The sequence below is a fragment of the Thamnophis sirtalis genome, unplaced genomic scaffold (assembly GCF_051295495.1).
Source record: "Thamnophis sirtalis isolate CommonGarterSnake01/CBP01778 unplaced genomic scaffold, rThaSir2_p1.2 scaffold_5, whole genome shotgun sequence".
Lineage (NCBI taxonomy): Eukaryota > Metazoa > Chordata > Lepidosauria > Squamata > Natricidae > Thamnophis > Thamnophis sirtalis.
The window spans coordinates 110,277,093-110,302,451 of record NW_028261385.1 but is presented as its reverse complement, the minus strand read 5'-3'; the positions used below and the strand labels follow the sequence as shown (position 1 = coordinate 110,302,451).

The window sequence follows — 25,359 nt, the reverse complement described above, 5'->3', positions numbered from 1 at the left end:
AGAAAGACAGCAGCTCCAACCACGCTTTAAGCTGAAAACACCAGCCTGAAGATGGCGAGTGAGACCTCGGCGAAACGTTGCCAAGACAATCTCAATCTTACATGGGAAAAGACCCGAATACAACAAGACCAGCATACCTACACCCGTGAAAATCTACGAAAACAAAGATACATACATACATAGATACATACATACATACATACATCATATACATACATACATACATACATACATACATACATACATACATACACATACACACATACATACATACAAAATACGATCTGTCCCGAAACTGCCTTGCCACATTTTTCGCGTGGGCAAAAATATAAGCCCACCCCCAAAAATATCCAGCCAGGCAGAGCACCACTCACCGACCTAGCGGTATCCCGAAGTGGCGGAGCCGGGATGGGGGAGAAAGGCGCTCACATTGCTTGCCGCCTTTGGGATACCGCTAGGAGTGGTGTTCTGCCTGGCTGGAGAGGGGATTTGCCAGGTGGCTGCTTGTGAGCGTGGTTACCTCATGGCTGCTTTGCCCTTGAGGCTGTGCCCGACTCTTCGGGAGTCTGCTCACAAGGGAGCAGCCACCCAGCAACCCCAAAACAATAAGCCCTTCCTGATAATAAGCCCAAGGCCATATTTTGTGGGGCAAAAGAAAATACGACTGTCGTATTTTGGGGGAAACACGATACATATATACATATATACATACATACATACATACATACATACATACATACATACATACATACATACATATATACATACACATTAAACCAATCAATCAATCAATCAAAATATCTCTCTCTTGCATTACCATCCACTACAGATCTGCAGGATTTTTCCCATCGTTGATCTGTTCTGCATAACTTCCTGATGCCTCACTGCTTTATAATTGCATACCCAGTGATTAGGCTGTCCTTGAAATGAAGTGTCTAGAAAAAAAGAGTTTGTTTTAATCTTTCAGGGTGCTATTGTAGCTGTCACTGGAGATGGTGTGAATGATTCCCCTGCTTTGAAAAAGGCAGACATTGGTGTTGCTATGGGCATTGCTGGGTCAGATGTCTCTAAACAGGCAGCTGACATGATTCTACTGGATGACAACTTTGCTTCTATTGTTACTGGAGTTGAAGAAGGTAAATACCTAACTCAGTTTTCTAAATTGAAGAACTTGTCTCACTCCTCTTCTTCAATGTTATAGTCTGAGTCCCCAAATTCTGTGTGGAACTGTATGTGCTTGAAGAAGAATATAAAACTCCCTGTTTGATACAGGGAAAAGTAGCCATTTTGTATTCTAAAGAGTTTGTGCAAGAAGGAAGGTTGGCCTCAAATGTATGACAATCTTCTATTTGCTTTCATTTTAAAGTGCTCTTTATTTTTAGGTCGCCTGATTTTTGATAATCTGAAGAAATCAATTGCTTATACTTTGACCAGTAACATTCCTGAGATTACGCCTTTCCTTATCTTCATAATTGCCAACATCCCCCTACCGCTGGGGACAGTCACCATCTTATGCATTGACTTAGGCACCGATATGGTAAGTAAAATTTATTAATTAATATTGCAACTAATCCCCTCAACCTCATAGAATGAGTCACACAGTATATTTCTGTTGCACAATTTTTGCAGTGAGGCCAAACGCTTTTTCAGGGTGAATGATACTGATTCATATATGAATCAGCATACAGTCTATGAAGCTTAATTTAATTCTGCAACTTCTCTTTCCTGCTCCAAAGGTTCCTGCAATATCTCTGGCATATGAGCAAGCGGAAAGTGACATCATGAAGAGGCAGCCCAGAAACCCCAAGACAGACAAACTGGTAAACGAAAGGCTGATTAGCATGGCTTATGGCCAAATTGGTAAGTGGAGAGGCACCCGCCTGTATCTCCTTGGGGGTGAATAGAGAGGGCATTTTTTTGTGGAAGGGCAAATGCTCAAAGATTTAGACAATGCTTTACATGGGAAAAGAGATGGCAGACCTTTTAAAGTACTGCATTATTTTAATGGAAGGCAAGCAGGAAAGTTGAAAGAGTTTACATAAAATCTAAAATAGGTGTAGGACAGTGATTCCCAAACTTGGCAACTTTAAGACTTGTGGACTTCAACTCCCAGAATTCTCCAGCCAGCTCTGCTGGCTGGAGAATTCTGGGAGTTGAAGTCCACAAGTCTTAAAGTTGCCAAGTTTGGGAACCACTGGTGTAGGACATGCCATTCATACTATTCTGCACTTCTCCTATGTACTTCCCCTCCCCCAAGTTATATTTTACCCATTAGAATTTAACTTTTTTTGGGGGGGGACGACTGCGGAAACAGTGAACCCCCACCCAATTATCCACTGTGACAGATTTTCTAACCTCACATATAGAATGTGGCTTATATCACTTTGAACTTCAATGCCACAGCTGTGGAAGTATCCAGAGCAGTCTGGACTAGTTTTCAGAGATCAGTTTCTATTGATATGGCTTGCAACACTCTGTATTTCCTCATATGCTAGGGAAGGTGTGCACTCTTGCACTTCTCACATGAAAAAATGCAATTGCTAATAGCAATCGAGTTAGTATATGTAGGATTGTGGCTGATAAGGAGGCTCATTAATCATGACTTGTATACTATAGAAATTTAGGGTGCTAATAATAGTGAAAGCTAACATCATTAAGGGAAACTGCAAAAGAAGGTACATTGTATTGTACAACTAAGGAAAGGACAGGTGAATTCTTCAGTGGGAAAGGGGAGTAGAAGTACTCACTAGGGGGATAAATAGGAACCAACTAGATGTTGGGACTAGGGGTTAACAGCTGGGTGGGAGGTACCTTTAAGAGGCCAGTGCTGGTTCCTGGAATGGCCATCTTGTATAGCCCTCTGTACAGTTATGTTGTGCAAGAGACCTTAGAAAAACTATAGTCCTTCAACATGATGAAGATAGACTTTGCTGGAATTTGGAAAGTTGCAGTCTTGTATATTTTTTCTACAAAGATCAGTATAGCAATAGCCGCTATTTCATCCTTAATAAGTTTTTATGCAAATAGATCATTTGAATAAATGTGTACTACAAAAATGATTCACGCTTATGTTAATTGGAAGATGGGGAGATATTTTCAGCTTCATGAGATGGTTTTAAGATAACATACAAAAGAGACGCCCATGTTTTTGGAATGTGTGTGTTCCAAAAGTACTGCTAACATTTGCTCACCTCTGTCTTATTTGTTTAGGGATGATCCAAGCCTTGGGTGGCTTCTTCACATACTTTGTAATCCTCGCAGAGAATGGCTTCTTGCCATACACTTTACTGGGGATTAGAATGAAGTGGGATGATCGATGGGTAAATGATGTGGAGGACAGCTATGGGCAGCAGTGGGTGAGTTTGTGTTTAGCTCTAGGGGATTACTGCCAGACATTACTAAACCCCATGCCCATTGGATCTTTGTTTCATTGGCAGTAAGGAGGAAGCCCAATAACCAATTCTTTTCCTCTTAATCTTCTTTAGACTTATGAGCAAAGGAAAATTGTAGAATTCACTTGCCACACAGCATTCTTTGTCAGCATTGTAGTGGTACAATGGGCAGACTTGGTTATCTGCAAGACCAGAAGGAATTCTGTCTTCCAGCAAGGAATGAAGTAAGTAGCAGACTCTTAACAAGGACATTTTTTCCCCCTGTGGCCCTTGCATTGTTGAATATCACACAACCTGGAAGTAATGTAGGCCAGCAGCCTTGGGAAAATGTTTGCAAGCTTGAAGAGCCTGCAAGATCAACTTTGATCTCTTAATGTTTCCACAGGAACAAGATCCTAATATTTGGTCTCTTTGAAGAAACTGCTCTTGCTGCCTTCCTCTCTTATTGTCCAGGAATGGGTGTTGCCTTGAAAATGTACCCATTGAAGTAAGTAATAAACCTGAGTAATGTTGGGCCTTTGAAGTTGATAATTAGCTCATCTATTCCTCAGTTGCTATTACTGGATTTAACATAATTTTGATCATTTTTAATTAAAGGAATGGATCTGGGCTTCCTCTGAATTGTATGTTCATTCTTGTTTTTGAAGCTTCTGAGCTTTTGCTAACCATCAATTATGTCATACAGCTATGTACAACAACTATTTTTTTTAACCTTGCAGACCTTCATGGTGGTTTTGTGCTTTCCCGTATTCTCTTCTCATCTTTGTCTATGATGAAGTAAGAAAACTAATCCTCAGACGCAGCCCTGGAGGTAAGCAACTATTTACTCAACAACATTCTATGGTGCCATAGACTCTTTGTGCTAATCTAGAAAGCTCTCTAAGAATTCAGTCGTGAAACATAAATATAATCATCATCATCTTTATGAATGAGAGGTTCCTTTTAATACCTTGGAAGCCCAGGTGTTGACATGAATTTACATTATAACATTATATTTAACTTATTCACCTGTGCTTTGAGAGCTTAGTATTGTGTGTTCTCTAATTTGTTGTTGATATCAAGGATTAATCTGGTATTTAAACTATGATATATACAACTTGATGTCTTTGTTCTTGTCCTCTGTAGGCTGGGTGGAAAAAGAAACCTATTACTAAAGGACTGCTGGACCAGAGGTAGTTGCACTCTTGGCCTCCTTCCATTCTTTTGCACCTGAGATGCAGGAAGAGGGAATCTTTGGAGGATGAAAGCAACTGAGAGTGAAGAAGAATAATGCAATGGAAAAAATGGGTAGTGTTAATATAGTCCAGGCTTTGGGTGGAAAAAATTCTACAGAGTCACAACAAGAACAAGGAAAAATAGCCACATGCTGTATAGCTCCACAGGTTTAAGTGGAGTGGTATTGTTGCTTATAAAATGAGTAATAAAAAGTATATTAAAATTCACTTCTATAACTTGGTGATGTTCCTTTTCTGAAGTATACTTATGATCAGGAAGTGAGTTTATGTAACCAAGAATCCAATATAACTTATCAGCCAGGGATTTAAGGTGTGGATGACTAATACTACAGGACCAGCTGTTCAAAGGCAAGGCACAAGAAACACTGTTTAGGCAGGTCAATTTGTCTTGTCAGATCTTCACTTGTTTCAGAATACCTACTGTCAGCATCCAATTAGAACAGGGCTTCCACACTGTCCATTTTGCTGCCATTATGTATCCTTTAAAGAAACCTCAAAAGCCTCCTGACCCTAGTCCACTTTTCTTGCCTTTAAACTGGCTAGCACTCTGCTCTTCCATGGTGCATGTGCTCACCTCCTGAATTACCATGAACAAGAGAGACAGATTCCTCTTCTGATCCATCTTTATTTGTAAAAGTCTAGATATAAAATCTTAACATTCCTTTTAAAAAAACCTGAAAAGGCACATTAAAAATACATTAAAAACGGAGATGTCTCTGTGCTCGTTCCACATCTCAAAAGCTTTCCTAACCCTTTTGCTAATGATGCCTTGAGGAATTGCTATGCGATGAATTGCAGGCCAGCTGATCTCTGTGGGCTGATGGGGAGCCACCTTCTCACAGGACAGCCTTTGTTCCCACAACACAAAGAACTTGGTTCTTTTCTGTACCTCAGTCAAGCTGTTTTCTGCCATGCTTCAAGGATACAGTGAAGAATAGGTCAGTTAGGGATCAGATGACTTGTCCTCATGCTCCACACCACCTTCCCTCACAAAAGCCAATACACACTTGGCTGTGTATGGAGCTGGCAATTTCTGATGCTAGGACTGACCTCAGTGGAACACAAAACCAAGGTCTCTCCGTTCTTGTTAGAGCTGAGAAGTCCACTGCCAGTCTCCAAGCACACAGAGTGGTATCCCAGGCAAAGGAAATGCTTTTATTTTGGTGCTGGATTTCTTCCTAATTTCGGCAGGTAAATTTGCAGAGTTTTGGAATGAGTGGAGTGAACAAGTGGTTTCCTCAGACTTGCAAGTCCTGACAATATATCAGAGAGAAATTTTGAAACTAGTTAGTGCAAGGCTTCTGGGCTAATTCTCACAGAAGGTTAGTTTTATAGGGGCATTACAGAATTCCTAGGAATCAGGAAGGCTTTTAAGGCAAAAATGAGACCCTTGAAACAAAATCAGTCTATAGGCAGAAGGGTACAATTATGGAAAGTTAATGCATAGTCCTTAATAGAAGGAGAATCTAACATGTAAGAATTGGAAGGAATCTGGTAGTTCATCTATTCCAACCCCCTGCAGAAACCCACTAACTCATTCCCAATAGGTTGCTATCCAGCTCCACTTGAAAAGTTCCAGTAAGGGAGTTACTGGTGTTTGTGGTAAAGGTCAGACTTAATCTCCTTTTTAAAAATTTCTATCGTAGTGCCCTTCATTCAACATGTGCTGCTATTTTAATGGTTCTCCTTAGGATTTGTAGGTGTGATGACCCAGGGTGAGGCACGGCAGCAACACAGCCAGTTCTAACTCCCCTTTATTGCTCCAAACGTCCCCACTGCAAGTCCTGGAGCAAAGCTCTCATGCATCTCCGACAGCCTCTGGCTGCAAGTAGCCCAGGAATCCCAGTTAGTGCGGCAGCAAACAAGGCAAGGCACACAAGATAAAGCACAGCAACATCCAGATGTCAGCAACTGTAGTAGAGGCTCCACAGATTCAACCCTTCTTCCCAACAAATGCCCCTCCCAACAGTGTCACTTTAAGTTTCAGTCCCCAGATGAGCCTTGTGAAGAGGGGTGGGACACTCTCCTCCCAAGTCGTTGGGTCAGCCTGTGCTTCTCTCCCATGCCCAGGGATCAGGAGGGAACAGTCCTTGCTCATCACTGGACCTTCATTGCTCCACTGCCTGTCCTTTCTTCCTCCCTCTCTCAGTTGTCCTGTGCCCTTTCTTCCTCGCTGGCAATTCTTTCCAGGGCCAAGGGACCCAAGGCTGCCTTCTCCTGTTCCTTCGGTCATTCCTCCGGAGCCAACGAGGCTGTGCCCACTTCCTCCATCAGCCCCAGCTCCGGTTCCTCCTTCGCAGAATCAGGCTCTGATGTCACGTATCATTCTGGCGGTTCTCCTGTCATTCCTCTACATAGACAATTCTTTTAGATTGTCCATCTCTGTTTTAAAGGTCCATGGACAGAACTGGATACAATAAAGAGCTCAAATGTGGTTGCATTGCTACAGAGTACAAAAGAACTACAGCATTACCACTCCCAAGCTGCCTTAGCCTGCACATAATTTGGTTTCCTTGGCACCTTCCCTCTATTCTTCAAAGAAATGCCATCTTCTATTTATGCAAGTTGCCCACAAGCATATTATGAAAAACCCTGTCAAACTCAGATCAGGTTATGCTAGGTTATTTAACCACAGTCTTCACTTGGCCCATCAAACTAATCACTAAGTCATAAAAAGAGATCATATTAATCTGACAATCTTATTCTTGAGGAACTCCTGCCAGTTTCTGGTAAAGATGGCTTTAAGTGACTTGAAATTCATCAGTGTAGCCACAGGACAGGGCATCTGCAATAGAGTTCATCAGGTCTCCTTGCCAAATGGCATGCTGTGTCATTCAAATGGCTTGTCTGGTCTAGAAAGGCTACGAGCGAGTCAAGATAGAATACTAGCATTTCAAAATTGGAGGTATTGTGCAACCTTCCTCATTCTCCATCTATGGTAGTTGTTCTCTGGTTTTTTTTAAAGTCAGAGTATAAGACAGTTGAGTATAAAGTAGTCTCTGTTCTCCCATAAAAATCAGTGGATGAGGCAGAGTACAGAGCCATCCATTAATTTCTACAGCAACAGAAACTTTTACTTTAATAAATAGCAGTAAGGATCCAGATCTGCTGATTGTCAACTAAATTCTTGCAACTCCTATTTGGTCATTCTAGTACAGTCACACTCACGGGTTGATGATCTGTCCAAAATGAGAGCCTTACAAACTAAAAGTCCATTGGGAAAAGAAAGTTTGCAGTGAAACAGTGAAGGACCGGCCCATGGTGCCTCTGCCAGCGAAAATGGAGCTCAGGGAGGCTGCGTGCAACCACCCTCTCAGGCTCCATTTTTGCTGGCAGAGGGCTGCAGGACTCTGCCGCAGCCGAAAACAGCCTTGATGAGTGATGTTGACCACGCCCACCCTGGCCAAACCCATCTCTACACTGACCCTCTCCCCCAAGGTCAAACACAACCCTGATGCGGCCCTCAATGAAATTCGTAATTTGTAATTTAATAAATTTATATGCCGCCCAATCCCGTAGGACTCCGGGCGGCTTACAAATATACAAGAATAAAACAAAACAAAAAAATAGGGAAAGGACGAGAACAGATTTAAAAGGAACACACCATACACTCGACTTAGATAGGGGCTGGACCTCATTCATGGGTCAACAGCCCCAGGCCTGCTGGAACAACCAGGTTTTGGTGGCTTTTTGGAAGGCCAAGAGAGTGGGAAGGGTCCGGATCTCCGTGGGTAGATCATTCCACAGGACCGGAGCAGCTACAGAGAAGGTCCTCCCCCAAGGGGCCGCCAGCCGGCATTGTCCGGTCGATGGTACCCGGAGGTGGCCCAGCCTGTGAGTTCTTATCGGCCATTGGGAGATATGTGGCAGGAGGCGGTCTCGCAGATATCCAGGTCCTAGGCCATGTAGGGCTTTAAAGGTGATAACCAGCACCTTGAAGCACATCCGAAGACCAATAGGGAGCCAGTGCAGCTCGCGGAGGATAGGTGTAACATGGGTGTATCTAGGTACACCCGATATCGCTCGCGCGGCTGCATTCTGGACCAACTGTAGTCTCCGAACACTCTTCAGGGGCAGCCCATGTAGAGCGCGTTGCAGTAGTCGAGGCTTGAGGTGATGAGGGCATGAGTGACCATTTGAAGTGCCTCCCGGTCCACGTAGGGCCGCAACTGGTGCACCAGGCGAACCTGGGTAAAAGCCCCCCTGGTCACAGCCAACAAATGGTGTTCTATTGTCAGCTGCGAATCCAGGAGGACACCCAAGTTGCGGACACTCTCTGAGGGGTGTAGAATTTCACCCCCCAGGCTAATGGATGGAAAATCTGGACTATCCTTGGGAGGCAACATCAATAGCCACTCGGTCTTGTCTGGATTGAGTGCCATCCAGACCCTAACAGCCTCCAGGCACTGGCACATCACTTCCACCGCTTCGCTGAGTTGGCATGGGGCGGACAGATACAATTGGGTATCGTCCACATATTGGTGGTATTTAATCCCATGCCGGCAAATGATCTCCCCCAGCGGCTTCATGTAGATGTTAAATAGGAGGGGGACAGGACCGAGCCCTGCGGCACCCTGTATTTAAGGGGCCTAGGGGTCGACCTCTGTCCTCCAACCAACACCGACTGCAACCTGTCTGAGAGGTAAGAGGAGAACCACCGTAAAACGGTGCCTCCCACTCCCACCTCCCCCAGTCGTCGCAGAAGGATACCATGGCCGATGGTATCGAAGGCCGCTGAGAGGTCAAGAAGCACCAGGATAGAGGAATGTCCTCTATCCCTGGCCCACCAGAGATCATCGGTCAGCGCGACCAAAGCAGTTTCGGTGGAGTAACCAGGCCTGAAACCGGACTGAAAGGGATCTAGATAAGCTGCTTCATCTAAGGTGCATTGGAGTTGAAAGGCCACCACCTTCTCAACAACCTTCCCTACAAAGGGGAGGTTGGAGACTGGATGGTAGTTTTTAAGGATAGCTGGATCCAGAGAAGGTTTCTTAAGTAGGGGTCTTACCACCGCATCCTTTAAAGGCAGCGGGAAAGATCCCTCCTGTAGAGAGGTGTTAACAATCCTCTGGAGCCAGCCTCGTGTAATCTCCCTGCTGGCCGAAACCACCCAGGAGGGACATGGGTCCAGTAAGCAGGTGGAGGCACTCACCACTCCCATGCCCTTGTCCACTTCCTCAAATTGAGTTTGACACCCCTGCAGTAGAATAAGAACTAATATCGAATCTCAACTTTTACTTTTACATAATAGTATAAACTAGCCATTTCTATAACAACAGATCTATCTGATCAGTAAAAACCAAAATCAAAGCTTCATTTCCCCCCATTTCAAGCACAAAGTCCAGAAGCAGTTGCCAAGTAGAAACAAAACTACTGTACTTGTGTTTTTTTCTTTTATCAAAGCAGTCAATTTAGCCACCTCTGCTAACTCCATCAGCTTTTGTAAACATGCGTCCATTATGCAAATCAAAATGTCCTTCCATTTTTGGGCATAAAGTTACTGCCATCAACATACTAATATCAAAATTGCCAAAAAAAATCCAAGTCTTTTTCCATTAAACTCAAGGGAAAATTTTCTAGTTTTTATATTCATTTTGAGAATCTTCTGTATTAAGAGTATGAATCCTATTCCAATATGTCTTTGATTTATCCATCATAAATGATAAAAAGTCCTTTACATTTTCATTTCCAACATTCATTTGAAATACCTTTTCAAATTTGGATACTGTCCCCTTTGTAAACAAATTACTAGTCTACATAGACACATTACCTGTCTAGAATCTCTAATCTCTGCTCTTCAAGCAGAAATTAGATGTCCAATTTGGCCATTCCGCTCTACAGAGATGCCACGCTATCAGCCCACCCCCTACTGCAAAGATCCCACAGGAGAAGAGCAGTCTGGACAACCGTGGGATCTGGCAGGGTGAGAGCTGTGAACCATAAACACAAAGCTTTTGCTGTGACCCAGCATAACAAATATAGCACCCTTGCACTGTTCCCTCTAAGGTGCGCGTGTGCGCGGCCGCGCACATGGAAAGAAATCCCTGCGCAGAAGTTTCTAACTGCCGCGCAGCTGACTCCTCAGCTGGGCTCTGGGTTACCCCTGTCGCCGCCTCCACCTCCGCCGCTTTCCTACTAGCTCCCGTGGCCTCAAAAGCACGGCAGAGGAGGAAGGGGGAGGGATAACGCGGGAGCCAGCTCAGGGGCTCCGCGTGGAGGGAGTGGCACCACTGCCATGGGCGGAGGCGCCAGCGGGAGCTTTGCTGGTGAAGGAGAAGAAGCAAGAGGACTGGCGGCTTTGAAATGCAACCCCCTGGTCCCGCCGGCCGCGGATTTGATTCGGCGTAAGTGGGGGCCGAACACATGCTGAGCCGACTTTGCGCAGTGAGGCGGAGTAATTAACCCCCCCACAAAGAACGTGTGTGTGTGTGTGTGTGTGTGTGTGTGTGAGAGAGAGAGAGAGAGAGAGAGAGAGAGAGAGAATTGGATCAAAATTGGTGGCCAAAGGAGTGGAGGGAGGGAGGGAGGGAGGGAGGGAAGGAAGGAAGGAAGGAAGGGAGGGAGGAAGGAAGCCCTGCCCCCTGTGAAAAAAACTGAAGATGGAGCAGTGAATGAATAAACCATAAAAGCAACAAACAGTTAATGCGTAAGTAAGCTGAGGAGCAAGTTCTCAACTAAGGAAGCAATATAAGAAAGAAATATAAAAAGCTCAATATGCCAAAACACTTATTTTAGTCTTCATTTAATTACTTGTATTGTAGTCTGATGTAACGTCTTTTTAAAGTTAACGTTAGTTAGAAAATATAGGGTACAAAACTTAAATAATAAAAAAATTGTACATTCATTTTGAAAAATAAATGCAATACTTGATTAATTTCATATCTTTATTTAAAATAGTTTTGGCATGGCATATGATTTTATTGACTCAGTTGGGAATGATGTGGATGTTGTATCTGATTCTGAGGTATATATATTCTTAAGTAACATAACATATAGCATATTGTCCAAACTTGCTAGACTATTTCATTGATCTTACTACTTTAAAGGGGGAGAGTTTCATGATAAATTATTTTATTACATTTATGTTGCATTTATATATTATATTTATTACATTTATATTCCACATTATATATTTGTATTGTTATTTTAGTGTATATTGTCAATTTCGATAGATATTATATTGATATATCAATACTGATTTTAATCATACTAAATAACAATTACTGCTATTATTTATCAGCATTACATATTTACAGTTTTTAATATCGAGTTAGTCGTATTTTAGAATAATAGCGTTATCTTTTAATAGGATAATTGGCAAAATCTAATTCACATGTGATGGGTTGCATTCCAAAGGAATGTGAGAGGACAGGTTGCCTGCAAAATGCCAGGACCCAGGACCCTGTTGGTGCCATGTCTCTCTCTAGCCAGTCTAACAATCTAAAAGCTGAGCAGAGAGCCTTTTTTTTTTCAGGGTGAGCAGAAAAGTATAGTCTTTGAGTGGCACTTTTCATGCCTGGCATTCATCAGGCTGAAACCTCGCTAGCAATCGGCGCTTGACGCTTGGTATGTTGCGTAAATGTCCAGCAGACGTGACAGCAGTTCAAACTGTGGCTCTCTTAGGTGCTCAGGCATGAAACTGTGCCGCTCAAACACTATACTTTTCCGCTCACACTGAAAAAAAATTAGAGGGAACATTGCACCCTTGCTGACCCTAATGGGGACACTAAAGAGACAGGTCAAGGTAGTGTGATAATGATGACTCAAATAAGCGGGGGATCGTTGTCCAAAATGCAGAACTTACTTCGGAAAGGCGAAATGGGGAACCAGGTATCACACATTAGTCGCACAAGAAGAGCAAGGTATGCAAAAAGAAGTCACCTTCTGGTTGGTGATTCAATCATAAGGGATGTAAATTTAGGAAAGGATATGGAGGTTTTTAAAGAGGTCAGGTGTCTGCCAGGTGCTACTGCCAGCAGAGACATGAGGCATATTCTTAAGATAGTCAAGAATGCAAGTAAGGACTGTGATGTTGATGCTATTATACATCTTGGCACAAATGATCTGTCCCAAAAAGATGTACTTTCTGTGAATAATTATTTCCAGAGCTTGGGGTATGACCTTAGTAGTATAGGTTGTAGGCTTATCTTTTCAGAGGTTTTACCAGTATATAAGGAACAAAAAGGGAAGGGCCAGTGTGTAGCAGAGTTTAATGTGTGGTTAAAGGAGTGGTGTAAAAGGGAAGGCTTTGGTTTTATTAGTCATGATGTCTGCAGCTGGTCCAATGAAAAACTGTTCAAAAGAGATGGTTGGCACCCATCCAAGAAAGGGACTGAGTTACTTGGCATTAAATTCACAGATTTTTTGGATAAACATTTAAACTGAACAGCGGGGACAGAGAATTAATTGATACAGAACATTCTGTCCCCAGCAATCTAAAATTCATAGGGTTATCAGTACATGTAACACGGATGTTTGTGCGGGTAAGATTATCACTCCCGCTGTCAAGCAAAACCAAGCATTTAATAGTGAGTGCCATACTATGTGCATGAATCATACAAGTGGCAAGAAAATAGGGGCAATCAGGAATAACACAAGTTATGTAGACAGTAAACATAGAGTAAATCAAAATGTACTCAAATGTCTATACACCAATGCACAGAGTATTAGGAATAAACAGGGCGAATTAGAAATTCAAGTAAAAGGGCAGATACGATATTGTTGCCATTATAGAAACTTGGTGGAATGAAACCCACAAATGAAACATACGGCTAGAAGGATTTAAATTATTAAAAGAAATAGACCAAATAAAAGAGGAGGTGGCATTGCACTATATATAAGAAATAATTACCTCTCTACAGAAATAGAGCACAACAATGATGAGAACTATCTTGAATGCATTTGGGTCAATATTAAAGGTTTGCGGGGGGGAATGACATTGCCATAGGTCTATACTACAGGCCACCCAACTAAGCAGAGGAAGTAGATGAACTTTTTGCTAGTCAGCTAACTAAGGTATGTAGAAAGCACATCACAATAGTAGTGGGGGATTTTAACTACCCTGACATCAACTGGGAAACAAACTGCACCAAGTGGAAGATCCAACAGGTTCCTAACAAACCTAGCAGACAACTTTGTTTCCCAAAAAGTAGAGAAGGGAACAAGGGGATCAGCCATATTGGACTTAATTCTCACTAACAGAGAGGAAATAATAGAAGGTGTTGAAGCCACAGGAACCTTGGGGACAAGTGACCATGCAATATGGAATTCAACATTATGCAAACACAAGTAGTAGAACAAAGTGAAACTAGAGTCTTGGACTTTAAGAGAGCTAATTTCAATAAACTTAGAGAGAGCTTGGGAAAAATTCCATGGATGAGAATCTTTAAGGGGAAAACAACTCAAGATGCTTGGGAAATTTTGAAAAATGAGATTACAAAAGCCCAGTCTAGCACAATACCAATGAAGAAGAAAAATAACGGCTCCCAAAAGAAACCAACATGGCTGCATAAAGAACTCTCTGACAAATTGAAAGACAAAAAAGATAAGTATAAAAAGTGGAAAGTGGGGGGACATAACTAAGGCAGAATATCAGCAAATAGCCCGAGCATGTAAAGATAAAGTGAGGAAAGCTAAGGCTCACAATGAAGAAAGGCTTGCCACAAAAGTAAAAAATAACAAAAAAAGCTTCTTCCAACATGTTAAAAACAAGAAAAAAGTTAAGGAAACAATTGGTCCATTGCTGGGAGAAAGTGGCAAGAAGGTGACAAGCAACAGGGAGAAAGCAGAACTATTTAATTCATGTTTTGCATCTGTCTTTACACAAAGGGATAAAACAGTCCAACCTATCAAAAACAGCACCACAAAAATCAGATTAGGAACACAAGTTGAAATAGGGAAGAAAATGGTAAGTTAGCACCTGTCTATCCTAGACAAGTTCAAATCACCAGGACCAGATGGATTACACCCCAGGGTTCTGAAGGAACTGGCAGACAAGATCTCAGAACCACTGAACTATATCTTTCAGAGATCCTGGAGCACCAGGGAACTACCAGAGAACTGGAAAAGAGCTGATGTGGTTCCCATCTTCAAAAAGAAAAAAAAACAGATCCAGGAAACTACAGACCTATCAGCCTGACCTCAATACCAGGAAAGATTCTGGAAAAGATAATCAAACAATGAATTAGCGAACACCTAGAAGCAAACAAAGTAATAGCCAAAAGCCAACATGGGTTTGTCAAAAACAGATCATGCCAGATTAATCTTATTGCATTCTTTGATAATGTGACAAAATTAGTGGACCAGAGGAATGTCGTCGATATAGTTTACTTGGCACTTCAGTAAGGCATTTGATAAGGTAGACCATAACCTACTACTAGATAAAATAGAAGAATGTGGGTTAGACAGCATCCTGACACCAAGCTGGCAGGAATAGCCAACACTCCAGAAGATAGGCTAAAGATACAAAAGGATCTTGACAAACTTGAACATTGGGCACTATCTAATAAAATGAAATTCAATGGTGAAAAGAGTAAGGTTCTACATTTAGGCAACAAAAATGAAATGCACAGGTACAGTATAGGTGGTACCTTGCTCAACAGTAGTAACTGTGAAAGGGATCTTGGAGTCCTGTGGACAACCATTTAAATATGAGCCAGCAGTGTGCAGCAGCTGCCAAAAAAGCCAACACAGTTCTAGGCTGCATAAACAGAGGGATAGAATCAAGATCAGTGTTAATACCACTTTATAATGCCTTGGTAAGGCCACACTTGGAATACTGCATTCAGTTTTGGTCACCATGATATAGAAAAGATGTGAAGACTCTAGAAAGAGTGCAGAGAAGAGCAACAAAGATGATTAGGGAACTGGAGACTAAAACATATGAAGAACGGTTGCAGGAACTGGGTATGTCTAGTTTAATAGAAAGAAGGACTAGGGGAGACATGATAGCAGTGTTCCAATATCTCAGGGGTTGCCACAAAGAAGAGGGAGTCAAACTATTTTCCAAGGCACCTGAGGGTAGAACAAGAAGCAATGGGTGGAAACTAATCAAGGAGAGAAGCAACATAGAACTGAGGAGAAATTTCCCGACAGTTAGAACAATTAATCAGTGGAACAACTTGCCTCCAGAAGTTGTGAATGCCCCAACACTGGAAGTCTTTAAGAAGATGTTGGATAGCCATTTGTCTGAAACGGTATAGGGTTTCCTGCCTAGGTGGGGTTGGACTAGAAGACCTCCAAGGTCCCTTCCAACTCTGCTATTGTATAAGATTGTACCTTTATACATTCTTGATAACTTATCTGGTGTTAAATACCAACAATACATCAACTTATAAAATTTTATTTTAGATTGTAATTTAATGTAAATTTTAAACCTTTCATCCACATCTTCTCCCGTTGTTCAAGCTTTACACTGTATTCAGAGTTCTTTGCCCACTGAATCATACAATGCTTTAGGTATTCCAAATTCAAATTCAATAACATTTTGTAGACCTTTGCAATAATATGTTCATCACTACCACACAATAGGATATCAAATTCATTTTAACAGAGTCTGCCCTTCATTGTTAAACACAGGCACAGGCTCTTTTTGTGAAATTTAAATCTTTCTTTCAGTTGTAAATATGTAAACCAGTGGCAGACATGTCCTTCTGATTCTAGGTCTTCCTTAGGCTTGAGAATAGGATCAGCAAAATTAAAAGATACTATTTTACCATCAGTCCAGCTTTGCCACCATTTCTTTTTAAAAAAACTAAAAGTAACAGGTTTAAATTGGGGATTTTCTGGATATCCATTCATGCTCTTGCACCATTCGAAGGGTATTCATCCCAAAATGCATAGCTAAGTGCCTATGGAGATTCTCAGTCATCCAGGTCATGGATGAGAATCTCCATAGACATTTAGCTATGCGCTTTGAATGGTGCGGGAGTATGAACAGATTTACAGAAAACATTGCAGACAACAGGAATTATTTGCGCTTTGATATGGGATGCAGACAACACAAACTCATCTCCAACAGCCTGTGCCTGTGTTTAACAATGAAGGGCAGAAAACATCCTGTAAAAAGCATAGTTCCACCACACAATACTTTCAGCAGTTCCAAGAAGGCTCCACACCCATTTGCACTACTAAGGTGACCCTGAGGACACAGACAGACCTCCAAGTGGACTCGATGACTCTCTAAAAGAATGCAAATGAGCAGCTCTCTGCCAGGAATATAAACCCTTCTATTTCCCACCATTCACTCAGAGTTGAAGAAGTTCCTTGGATGAGAAGCAAAACGTCTTCAAAGAAAAACAAGAAAGTCCAGTTGTGACTGGATATATGACAATCTCTATAAACACTGGGAGATTTTCTGACTCTGCACTTAAAGTGCTATGCTTCCTTGAATCAGAAGTAAACAATACCCATATACAGTTACAATTATCTTTTTTGTTCCACTTATTGCATGTGTTTGTGTGTGTTGGCATATGATTTATTTAGAAGTGGCCTCATTAGGAAGGAATAACTTATTGTTGGGATAAAATTTAAAATATTAAATCTTCATAGAGTTCTGTCACAATGAAAGGATGATTATATCATTTGTCTAGAAAAAAAATCAGGTAAGCTAGAAATAGGAGGAAGCCCTTAATGGGTTGCAGGGAGCTATTAGTCTTTTAGTCATTAACTGTTTTGCAATTAGTCATGCACATGGCTAAGCATTTATTGGAGCTTTAGGGTTGACAAAACCTTCTGTCAACTTGTAAAGTGTTGCCATGACTACTATCAAGTGGCATAGAGAAGGGAGGAGAATTCCATGCATACCTTTAGCTAGAGTTAAGTCTCATATTGTAATTGGCATGTGAATGCACATGTCCATAACCTAACGTAGCATTTTGTTGGTGAATGTGAGTTATGACCAAGGCAGACGGGTGGGGACACAGGGGTAAAGTTCAGACGCCAGTGTAAATAAGTTTTGGCTCTGCAGGAGTACACGCCAGAATGTTGATCCTAATAAATGAATGGATTTCTTTTGAACTTTGTCTCGAGGCTCGTAAATTAATTAGGTCATCTTCTGGGAACTTCACACCTTCTGTTGTAGTCATAGTTGCCAAAAACATGTTCACAAAATTACCAGTGCTCTCACAAATCAAGAAAATAGTGAAGCTCTTGTCTAAACATGGAAACATATAGGGTACTCATAACATTACTTATCAAGAGCTATTGGTCTCTGGTGGGTTTTAGATCTCTGAGAGACAGGTAGAATCGATTTTGCTTCAAGCCATAGTTTGGAGCCTTCAAAGAGACCTGGGTTTGCCTACTTTCTTCCTTAATCACTTTCCCTGGAAAAAGCTTGTAAATTGCTTTTTGAATATTAAGAATATTTGAAATGACAAGTTTAATTGCACTGGGTGATTGTCCTTCAATCTTCAGTGAAAGAAATTTCATGTATGTTTAAAAACTCAAAGAAAATTTTGTTATGTGGAAATAAACAGCAAAAGGGTGATAAAAATAGTGATTTTGGAAAGTTTTTAAACAGACTAAGAAGCAGATTGACCAAAAATAAGAATATGAAATCCGTTTAGCAATATTTCATCTGGTTTATTTTAAATTCTATTAAAATATATGAGGATTTTGAACATAAACATAAGAAATCTTTCCCTGGGAAAATGTTGAATGTTGAAATGTTCCCTGGGAACTAGAGAAAAACATGAGAAGAGGAGACTTTGAAACTTGGTTACTAAAGGCAACCAGAAAGAAGCAAAGAAATCTAATCAGAAGACCCACAAGTACAGGATGGTGGTGGTGGGAGTATATCAGGCTATCTGGCAACAATGTACCCAAAACTTTCTTTTCAGATTATCCATTACTATAAAAATGGTTTAACTAAAATCTGACTGTTTTGGATGTAGATTTAAAATTGACAGTATACAAGAATAATATAATCAAAGGTATTACACATGTTTACAAATGAAACTGGTGGATGTTTTAATAACTAAAACGGTCACACAAATAATGCATTAGAAGAATAACTTGCATGTTGCATTTCATCTCAGAAGAGCACCATTTTCTATTTTGGACTTACAAAAGATTCTAGTCAACAAAAGATTCTAGTCAACAAAAGATTCTAGTCAACTTTCCTGTGAAAAGATAAAGAGAGAATGAAAAGTTATCAGGTTCTGGGACACTATTTAAAAGGAATACACATCATGACTTCTAAAAGTAAAAAGAAGATTTATAAAGTTGGTTCCTTTGACCAAGGTTAACATGTATATGATTTGTTTTCTCTAGCAGCTTTTGATGGGTTTTTCTTGTTCATAGTTTTAAGTATGAGGCTTTGTACATAACATATGGTATGGTAATAATAAGTTTATAATAAGTTTATTTCTATATTTTAGAGAAATCGGTAAGCTATAGTATTAAAATGAAGCAAAGTGTTAGACTTGGGAGGAGATGAAGAGAAGAGAAGAAGAGAAGAAATTAATTATTATTTGATGGAATTACATTTCATATTGTTTTGGATGCTCTGAATGGAATCTTTTCTGATTAACTCTGAATTATGAAATTACAAATTTATCTATCTAAGATATGGGAAGAGGATATTTTGTATATTTAGAGAAAATAAGTTACTGTTTAAAATAAATGAAAAGAACATAAACTTGATTTACTTCTTTAAGGTTAATATAAGTATATATACTGTATATGTTGTTATTTTTCAATAGTTTGATGTAGGCGAATAGGAGACAGAGCTGGGGGATGGAGTTAAGCACATCATCAACTTAGAGTCATCATGTTGCCACAAATATCTAAATCCAACGACTCTTGGTTTCTGTTGACCCTTATCTCATGCCAATTTGGTATTGAACTTTAGTTGACTAGAATCTTGTGTTTAGACTTGAACAATAAATCATTCTTGAACTGCAACTTAATATATGGTCCTGATCCTTTGTGCCTGACACTCATATGGGGCTTGTGAATGGGCCAACTTATTCTGGAACAGTACCTTAGATGCTACATGAATTACCAGCAGGACAATTGGGCCAACCTGCTACCCTTTGCAGAAGTCGCTGATGATAACTCAGAACATAGTAGTACTGGTTTCACCCCATTCAAAGTTGCTTCTGGTCAGGATTTTGCCTGCATACCAGAACTGCCTCATGAGGAGCCTCTGATCCCCTCCTTAGTGGAGTGGATTGAACAATTGCAATGCACTTGGCCAGTCACACATAAAATACTGAATGAGGCACATCAAGCCCATAAGAAGCATATCAAAATTGTACTTTGCTTGCTGAAGGGGGAAGTCATATCCCTTTTTTTTCTCCGCAGTTTTTTCTTTTTTGTATTATTATTACTTTGTATTAATTTTTTATCTTTGTATTTTAAAACTTCAATAAAATTATTATTAAAAGTTATTTAAAATGTTCTGTCATGAAATGTAGGATTATAAAGAATCACAATACACATTTTATCATACTTTTTCGCAGGCTGATTCAAGCCCCTGTTGCTGACATCAAAGCGACAGTCTTGAGGGCCTTCTTTTTACTCTGTTGTATATCTTCCTGCCTTATAAGAGCAAAAGTCTCCTCTGATAGCAAGAAAAGTCAGCAGAAAACAAGACTGGCAGCTCTCCACGATGTAGCACAAGCCCAACACTCACTCTCCTTATCTGTCATGTGTGCTGTAAAAAGATATTTGGGCTTCATTCATCATTCATTTAATTTGTATCTATCCAGTCAATTTCAACATTCAATGATAAATCCTCCCTGCCCATGGCCTTCACCTGGCTATCCAGCTATATTTCTGGCCTGCTCTCTTGAGGTAGTGCTGTCCCCCTGACAATACCCAAACTGTCAGAGGACCCTGATAAACAGATACCAGTGGTATCGGAGGCGTAAAGTGGTATAAAGAGGAGGAACCAAGATCAGGCCCAGCTCCTGTCAAGAACAACTCATGCTGTCTCTGATCGTTGTTTCAATAAATAATCCCCCCCCCCAAGGAAAAGGTTAGAGATAGATAATGGCTGACAATTGGATCTCCTCAGGTGTGGGCATAGCCTCCAAAGATTATGTGAACAACATTTTTGTTACTGATCACTACAGCAATTCAGAGGATAGTTTTGTTCTGTAAAATGTTATCTGATGGCTGCAAAAACGCAGGAGCTGGCAATGTCCAGTGAGGCCATGATGTCAACATTACTTAATAGCTACACAATTGCACAGTATTTCATAAAGAACAAGTTGTGTCAGTAAGTCAGAAGATTTGAGCAATCTTAGTGAGCAAAGCTAGGTAGTCATTTGTTACATCAGCTGCCATTACTTAAGCAGAGAATGGGAAGCAAGGATGGCAAAGCATTTGCTATTCAAAGTACAAAGTAGGTTTTAGCTACTTACCGGTAACAGCAATCTTACACTTAGGTGAAAGTTTTGTTAAACATCAACTTTAAAAAGGTAGTGCGGTTTGGTAATTAAGAATTTTGGACACACCCCAAGGAGACCCAGGTTCAAATCGACTCAGCCATGAAGCTTAATGGTTGACCTTTGTCATCCACACTATTTTTCAGCCTAACAATTGCACACAGTTCTTTTAATAAAAAATGGAAAAATTATGTATGTTTTATTTAAAAAAATAGTTCACCTCCATGTGAACTGTAACAATTAACAAGGCAAGGGAATGTGCATTGGAAGGAATGGTTGGCACCCATGCCTTCTCTGTGGATTGCACTAAAAGTCAAATAATATGTTATCTATATAGCAACCAAAGGGGGGGGGGTCAAAAAAGTAGAAACAGTGGATGGGACAATTTGATTCATACCATGCCCAGTTAGATACAAGTGAAAAGCCTAGGGTTTCATACAGTGGTGGGATTCAAACATTCTTACTACCGGTTCTGTGGGTGTGGCTTGGTGGGCATGGCAGGGGAAGGATACTATAAAATCTCCATTCCCATCCCACTCCAAGGGAAGGTTACTGCAAAATCCCCATTCCCTCCCATTCAGCTTGGGAGGCAGAGAATAGATGGGGGCGAGGCCAGTCTGAGGTGGTATTTACCGGTTCTCTGAACTACTCAAAATTTCCGCTGCCGGTTCTCCAGAACTGGTCAGAACCTGTTGAATAGCACCTCTGGTTTCATATAATTTTAATTGAAATAAAGGTCCCTATTTTTATTTTAGACTGTTAGAGAATTGTGAAATATGCACCTTGAAATTGGCATACAAGTCCTACGTTTTTTTCCTGGCTTTTAAAACGAGTAAGTCACTTTAACATTTGTTCCACATCAATATTAATTTATTCAATTTACCTTTAATGCAGTAATATTGTTTAAACTTTAAGGTCAATCACTCTCAGCTATTTTAGAACTTTGATATAGAAATGTAATAAAATGAAGTTATAAAGCTTCTCTAGTTGATTTTAAACTTTCAGGACATCCAGTGGAATTAAAAGTTTTAATTCCTTTCTATACAGAAATTTTCTCACCTCTCAACCTTGTCATTCTTGCAAATTTGTACAGCTAGACAAGGCATAGGATATTCATGGGCCAAATAAGGAGGCAAGGAGAGGGGAGGAGTATACTGTAAGTTAGTTTGGAAAGACAACTTTGGCCCTTGTTCCTCATAAACATTCAATAATGTACCTTATGATAAGAAAATTGCTATCTACCCAGAATTGCATTCATTTTATTTCCCCGTTCATTGCTTTTATGGGAGTCTAATCTGATTAACCGTGCCAAAGGAGTGGCAAAGTACAAGTTGTCCTTAGCAAAGTAACACTGAGTAGACCAAATACGGATTCTTCTTTTGCCTCCAGAAAACTCCCTCCCTCACCTGGGGCCAGCAGAAGGCAATAAATACTTTCCCTGAGCAGATGAATAGGACTTTGGAGAATGAGATTAAGAAGGATGCTTTTTTTCTTCTTTTTTCTGATCATGGACAGAATGAATTAATGAACATTTTATTACAATGCACGATCAGGACTCAGTTGAAACTAGAACAGATCAAATTAAAACAACCAAATAAAATGTAAAAATACAATAAAATCTCATTAGTTAAGTCAGTTAACCGTGAGCTTGGGCTCACAATTTAGCTATTGGCTAAATGATTTCAGAATGCCTAACTTTTAGGAAAAAATGTAGATGCTTTGATCTAAAAGCCAGATAGTTTATTTTTTTAGTTTGGAGTTACGAATTAGTTGGGATGGAATTCTTTATAAAATTTACAACTGAGGAAGACATCTTCTAAGAACTCAATTTCATCCCAGACATAGGGGAGTAAGACGTTTTATATCCAAATATATTTTATTCTTTATACTGTTTCCATCTTCCCTTAAAATAGTAACAGAATCCACAATGGTATGAGAATCAATGTCTTGACTAGATAACTGACAATGAAGGTGAAATTAAATTAATCAAGTAAAAATAGCAAACGGAGGAAAATTCTTTAATCAAATTTCCTCAAACCTCCAAATAAGTTACTCAGACCTGATCCACATATCAAAGGATAAGGTCTGCAAACACAGAGTTAATTAAATTAGGGGTCTGAGAGGAACTGCATGCTCACAAGAATAAACATTCCTACACACACGCCCCTCAAATGTCACCTTAGAATCAGCACATAGACTGAAACCCCAGACAAGCTCCCCCTATAAAACTATGCTGCTGTACCCCATTTCTCTGCAGCCTGCCCCTAAACGCAAACTGTTTTCCTTTTAAGAATAAATATTTCTTCTTTCCTCATAACTGTCTGGATTTTATTTATTCTTGTTCAACCCTGGCTTGGATTGGAATCCCAAATTATTCTTCTGACAGGGGCATCTTCCATGATCATGGAGACAAAGAGATCTGAAGAAAATGTGCCATGCTTTTTCTTCCCTAAAGTTGGAAAGAACTACATGCTGCAGGTGAAGTGTTAGAGGCAAACCTATCACCCTGATGAGGAATTCTGAATGAGACAGAGGAGGTGCTTAACAGGAAGCCTCCCAGAAGGCAGAAATAAATTAGGCAAATTACCCGCTGACCTTGATCAAGTATATGCTACCCCATTTAGCCAAAGGGAGGATTTTCACCAAGCTGGATTTACAAGAGGCATATTATTAGATTAGGATCACAGAAGGCAATGACTGGAAAATAGCTTTTAATTACACTGTGGGCTCTTAACAGGGTAGGGGGGCACTACTTAGAAAGGAGGAATAGTCCTTTTGAATTGTGGACTGACCATAAAAATTTAGATGCCTGAACACATACACACACTGAACATTGTCTCCCAAATAAGTTTGTTGAGCTGAATACTTTAATCGATTCAATTTCATGCTATGATATTTCCTTTTCATGGTTGGATCATTTCCTCATCAGGTTTGACTCCCATACTGCTACCCCTCACTGCAGGGAGGCGGAACCGACTAGATGGTTCCGCCCCAGGCACCTGATGGACCCTCAAAGGTTCCTGATGGAGCTTGGGACTTTTCCTGAATCCCTTGCTCACAAATCGACCAAAGCCCTAGTGGAAGCCTGGGATAGGGCATGGGGCAGCCCTTGAAGAGCATTCAGAGACTTCAGCTTGTCCAGAATGCAGCCGCGCGAGCGGTTGTGGGTGCACCTCGCTACACCCACGTTACACCTATCCTCCACGAGCTGCACTGGCTGCCTATTGGACTCCGGATGCGCTTCAAGGTGCTAGTCGTTACTTTTAAAGCCCTACATGATATCGGACCTGGGTACTTGAGAGACTGCCTCCTGCCAATTACCTCCCTTCGACCAATTAGATCCCACAGATTAGGCCTCCTCCAGATTCCATCAGCTAGTCAGTGTCGACTGTCGACCACCCGGAGGAGGGCCTTCTCTGTGGCTGCTCCGGCCCTCTGGAACAATCTCCCCATGGAGATTCAGACCCTCACCACCCTTCAGGCTTTCCGCAAAGCCGTCAAGACCTGGCTGTCCAAGCAGGCCTGGGGCTGATGAGTTCCCAGCCCCACTCGAATTTGCTGTGACTGTTGAGGAGTTTTTTAATCTGTTTTTTGTATTTTGTTATTTGTCTTGTTTGTTCTCTTTGTATTGCCCCTTCCCCTATCGGTTTGTTAGCCGCCCTGAGTCCCTTTGGGAATAGGGCGGCATACAAGTTTAATAAAACTGAAACTGAAACTGATTCTTTGTGAATCTATGGTTTAATTTTATTAACCTTCCAAGCTAGAGCAACTTTGTTTATTAGAATGGCACAACATCAAGAGAAAATAGAGGTCTTAACTTTGCAAAATATATTTTCAGAACTACAGAAATTATCAAATATAGTAGAGAAAAAATTGGAATACTAGAGCACATAACAAGAAAATATGATGAAAAAAATTGAGGATGTTCATCAAATGCAAAACGGGGTGATTGAAACTGAAAAAACCAAAGTGGAAAATGAATATAAAGAGATTAAACCTGCTGATATCTATGGTAATTGGTTTGTTCCTGAAAATGGAAAGAATGGAATGCTGAAAGAGGAATTAAATGGAGAGGAAATCTATTCCAAAGTTCAAGATATAGAAGAAGATAAAATTAAAGAATCTATGGACTTAGAAAGAAATTCTATTAGCAAAAGCATTGATAACACTGCTGACAATCAAAGACAAGCTGAATAAGGAAACAGAAAGAAGGCATCAAGATTATATGAGAAATCTTATAAGCAAGGAGTTGCTAAGAGAAGTCCATACAAAGATGATCAAGAAGATGATTAGAGGATTGGTACCACAAATGGCAGAAGATATGAGATTATTTTGTTA

The 25,359-nt window shown here is 40.6% G+C and overlaps 1 protein-coding gene across 1 annotated transcript in view; it reads left to right on the top strand.

Annotated features, from left to right (window-relative positions):
* Positions 1–4,834, top strand: part of ATP1A1 (ATPase Na+/K+ transporting subunit alpha 1) — a 30,661-nt gene extending 25,827 nt beyond the window's left edge. Inside the window, exons 16-23 of the mRNA XM_087716538.1 lie at positions 968–1,136; positions 1,383–1,537; positions 1,737–1,860; positions 3,211–3,356; positions 3,486–3,616; positions 3,778–3,879; positions 4,112–4,203; positions 4,518–4,834. Of these exons, the coding sequence (XP_087572664.1) occupies positions 968–1,136; positions 1,383–1,537; positions 1,737–1,860; positions 3,211–3,356; positions 3,486–3,616; positions 3,778–3,879; positions 4,112–4,203; positions 4,518–4,546 (948 nt within the window). The 3' untranslated portion in view covers positions 4,547–4,834. The remainder of the gene's footprint in view (positions 1–967; positions 1,137–1,382; positions 1,538–1,736; positions 1,861–3,210; positions 3,357–3,485; positions 3,617–3,777; positions 3,880–4,111; positions 4,204–4,517) is intronic.
* Positions 4,835–25,359: the final 20,525 nt, after the last annotated feature.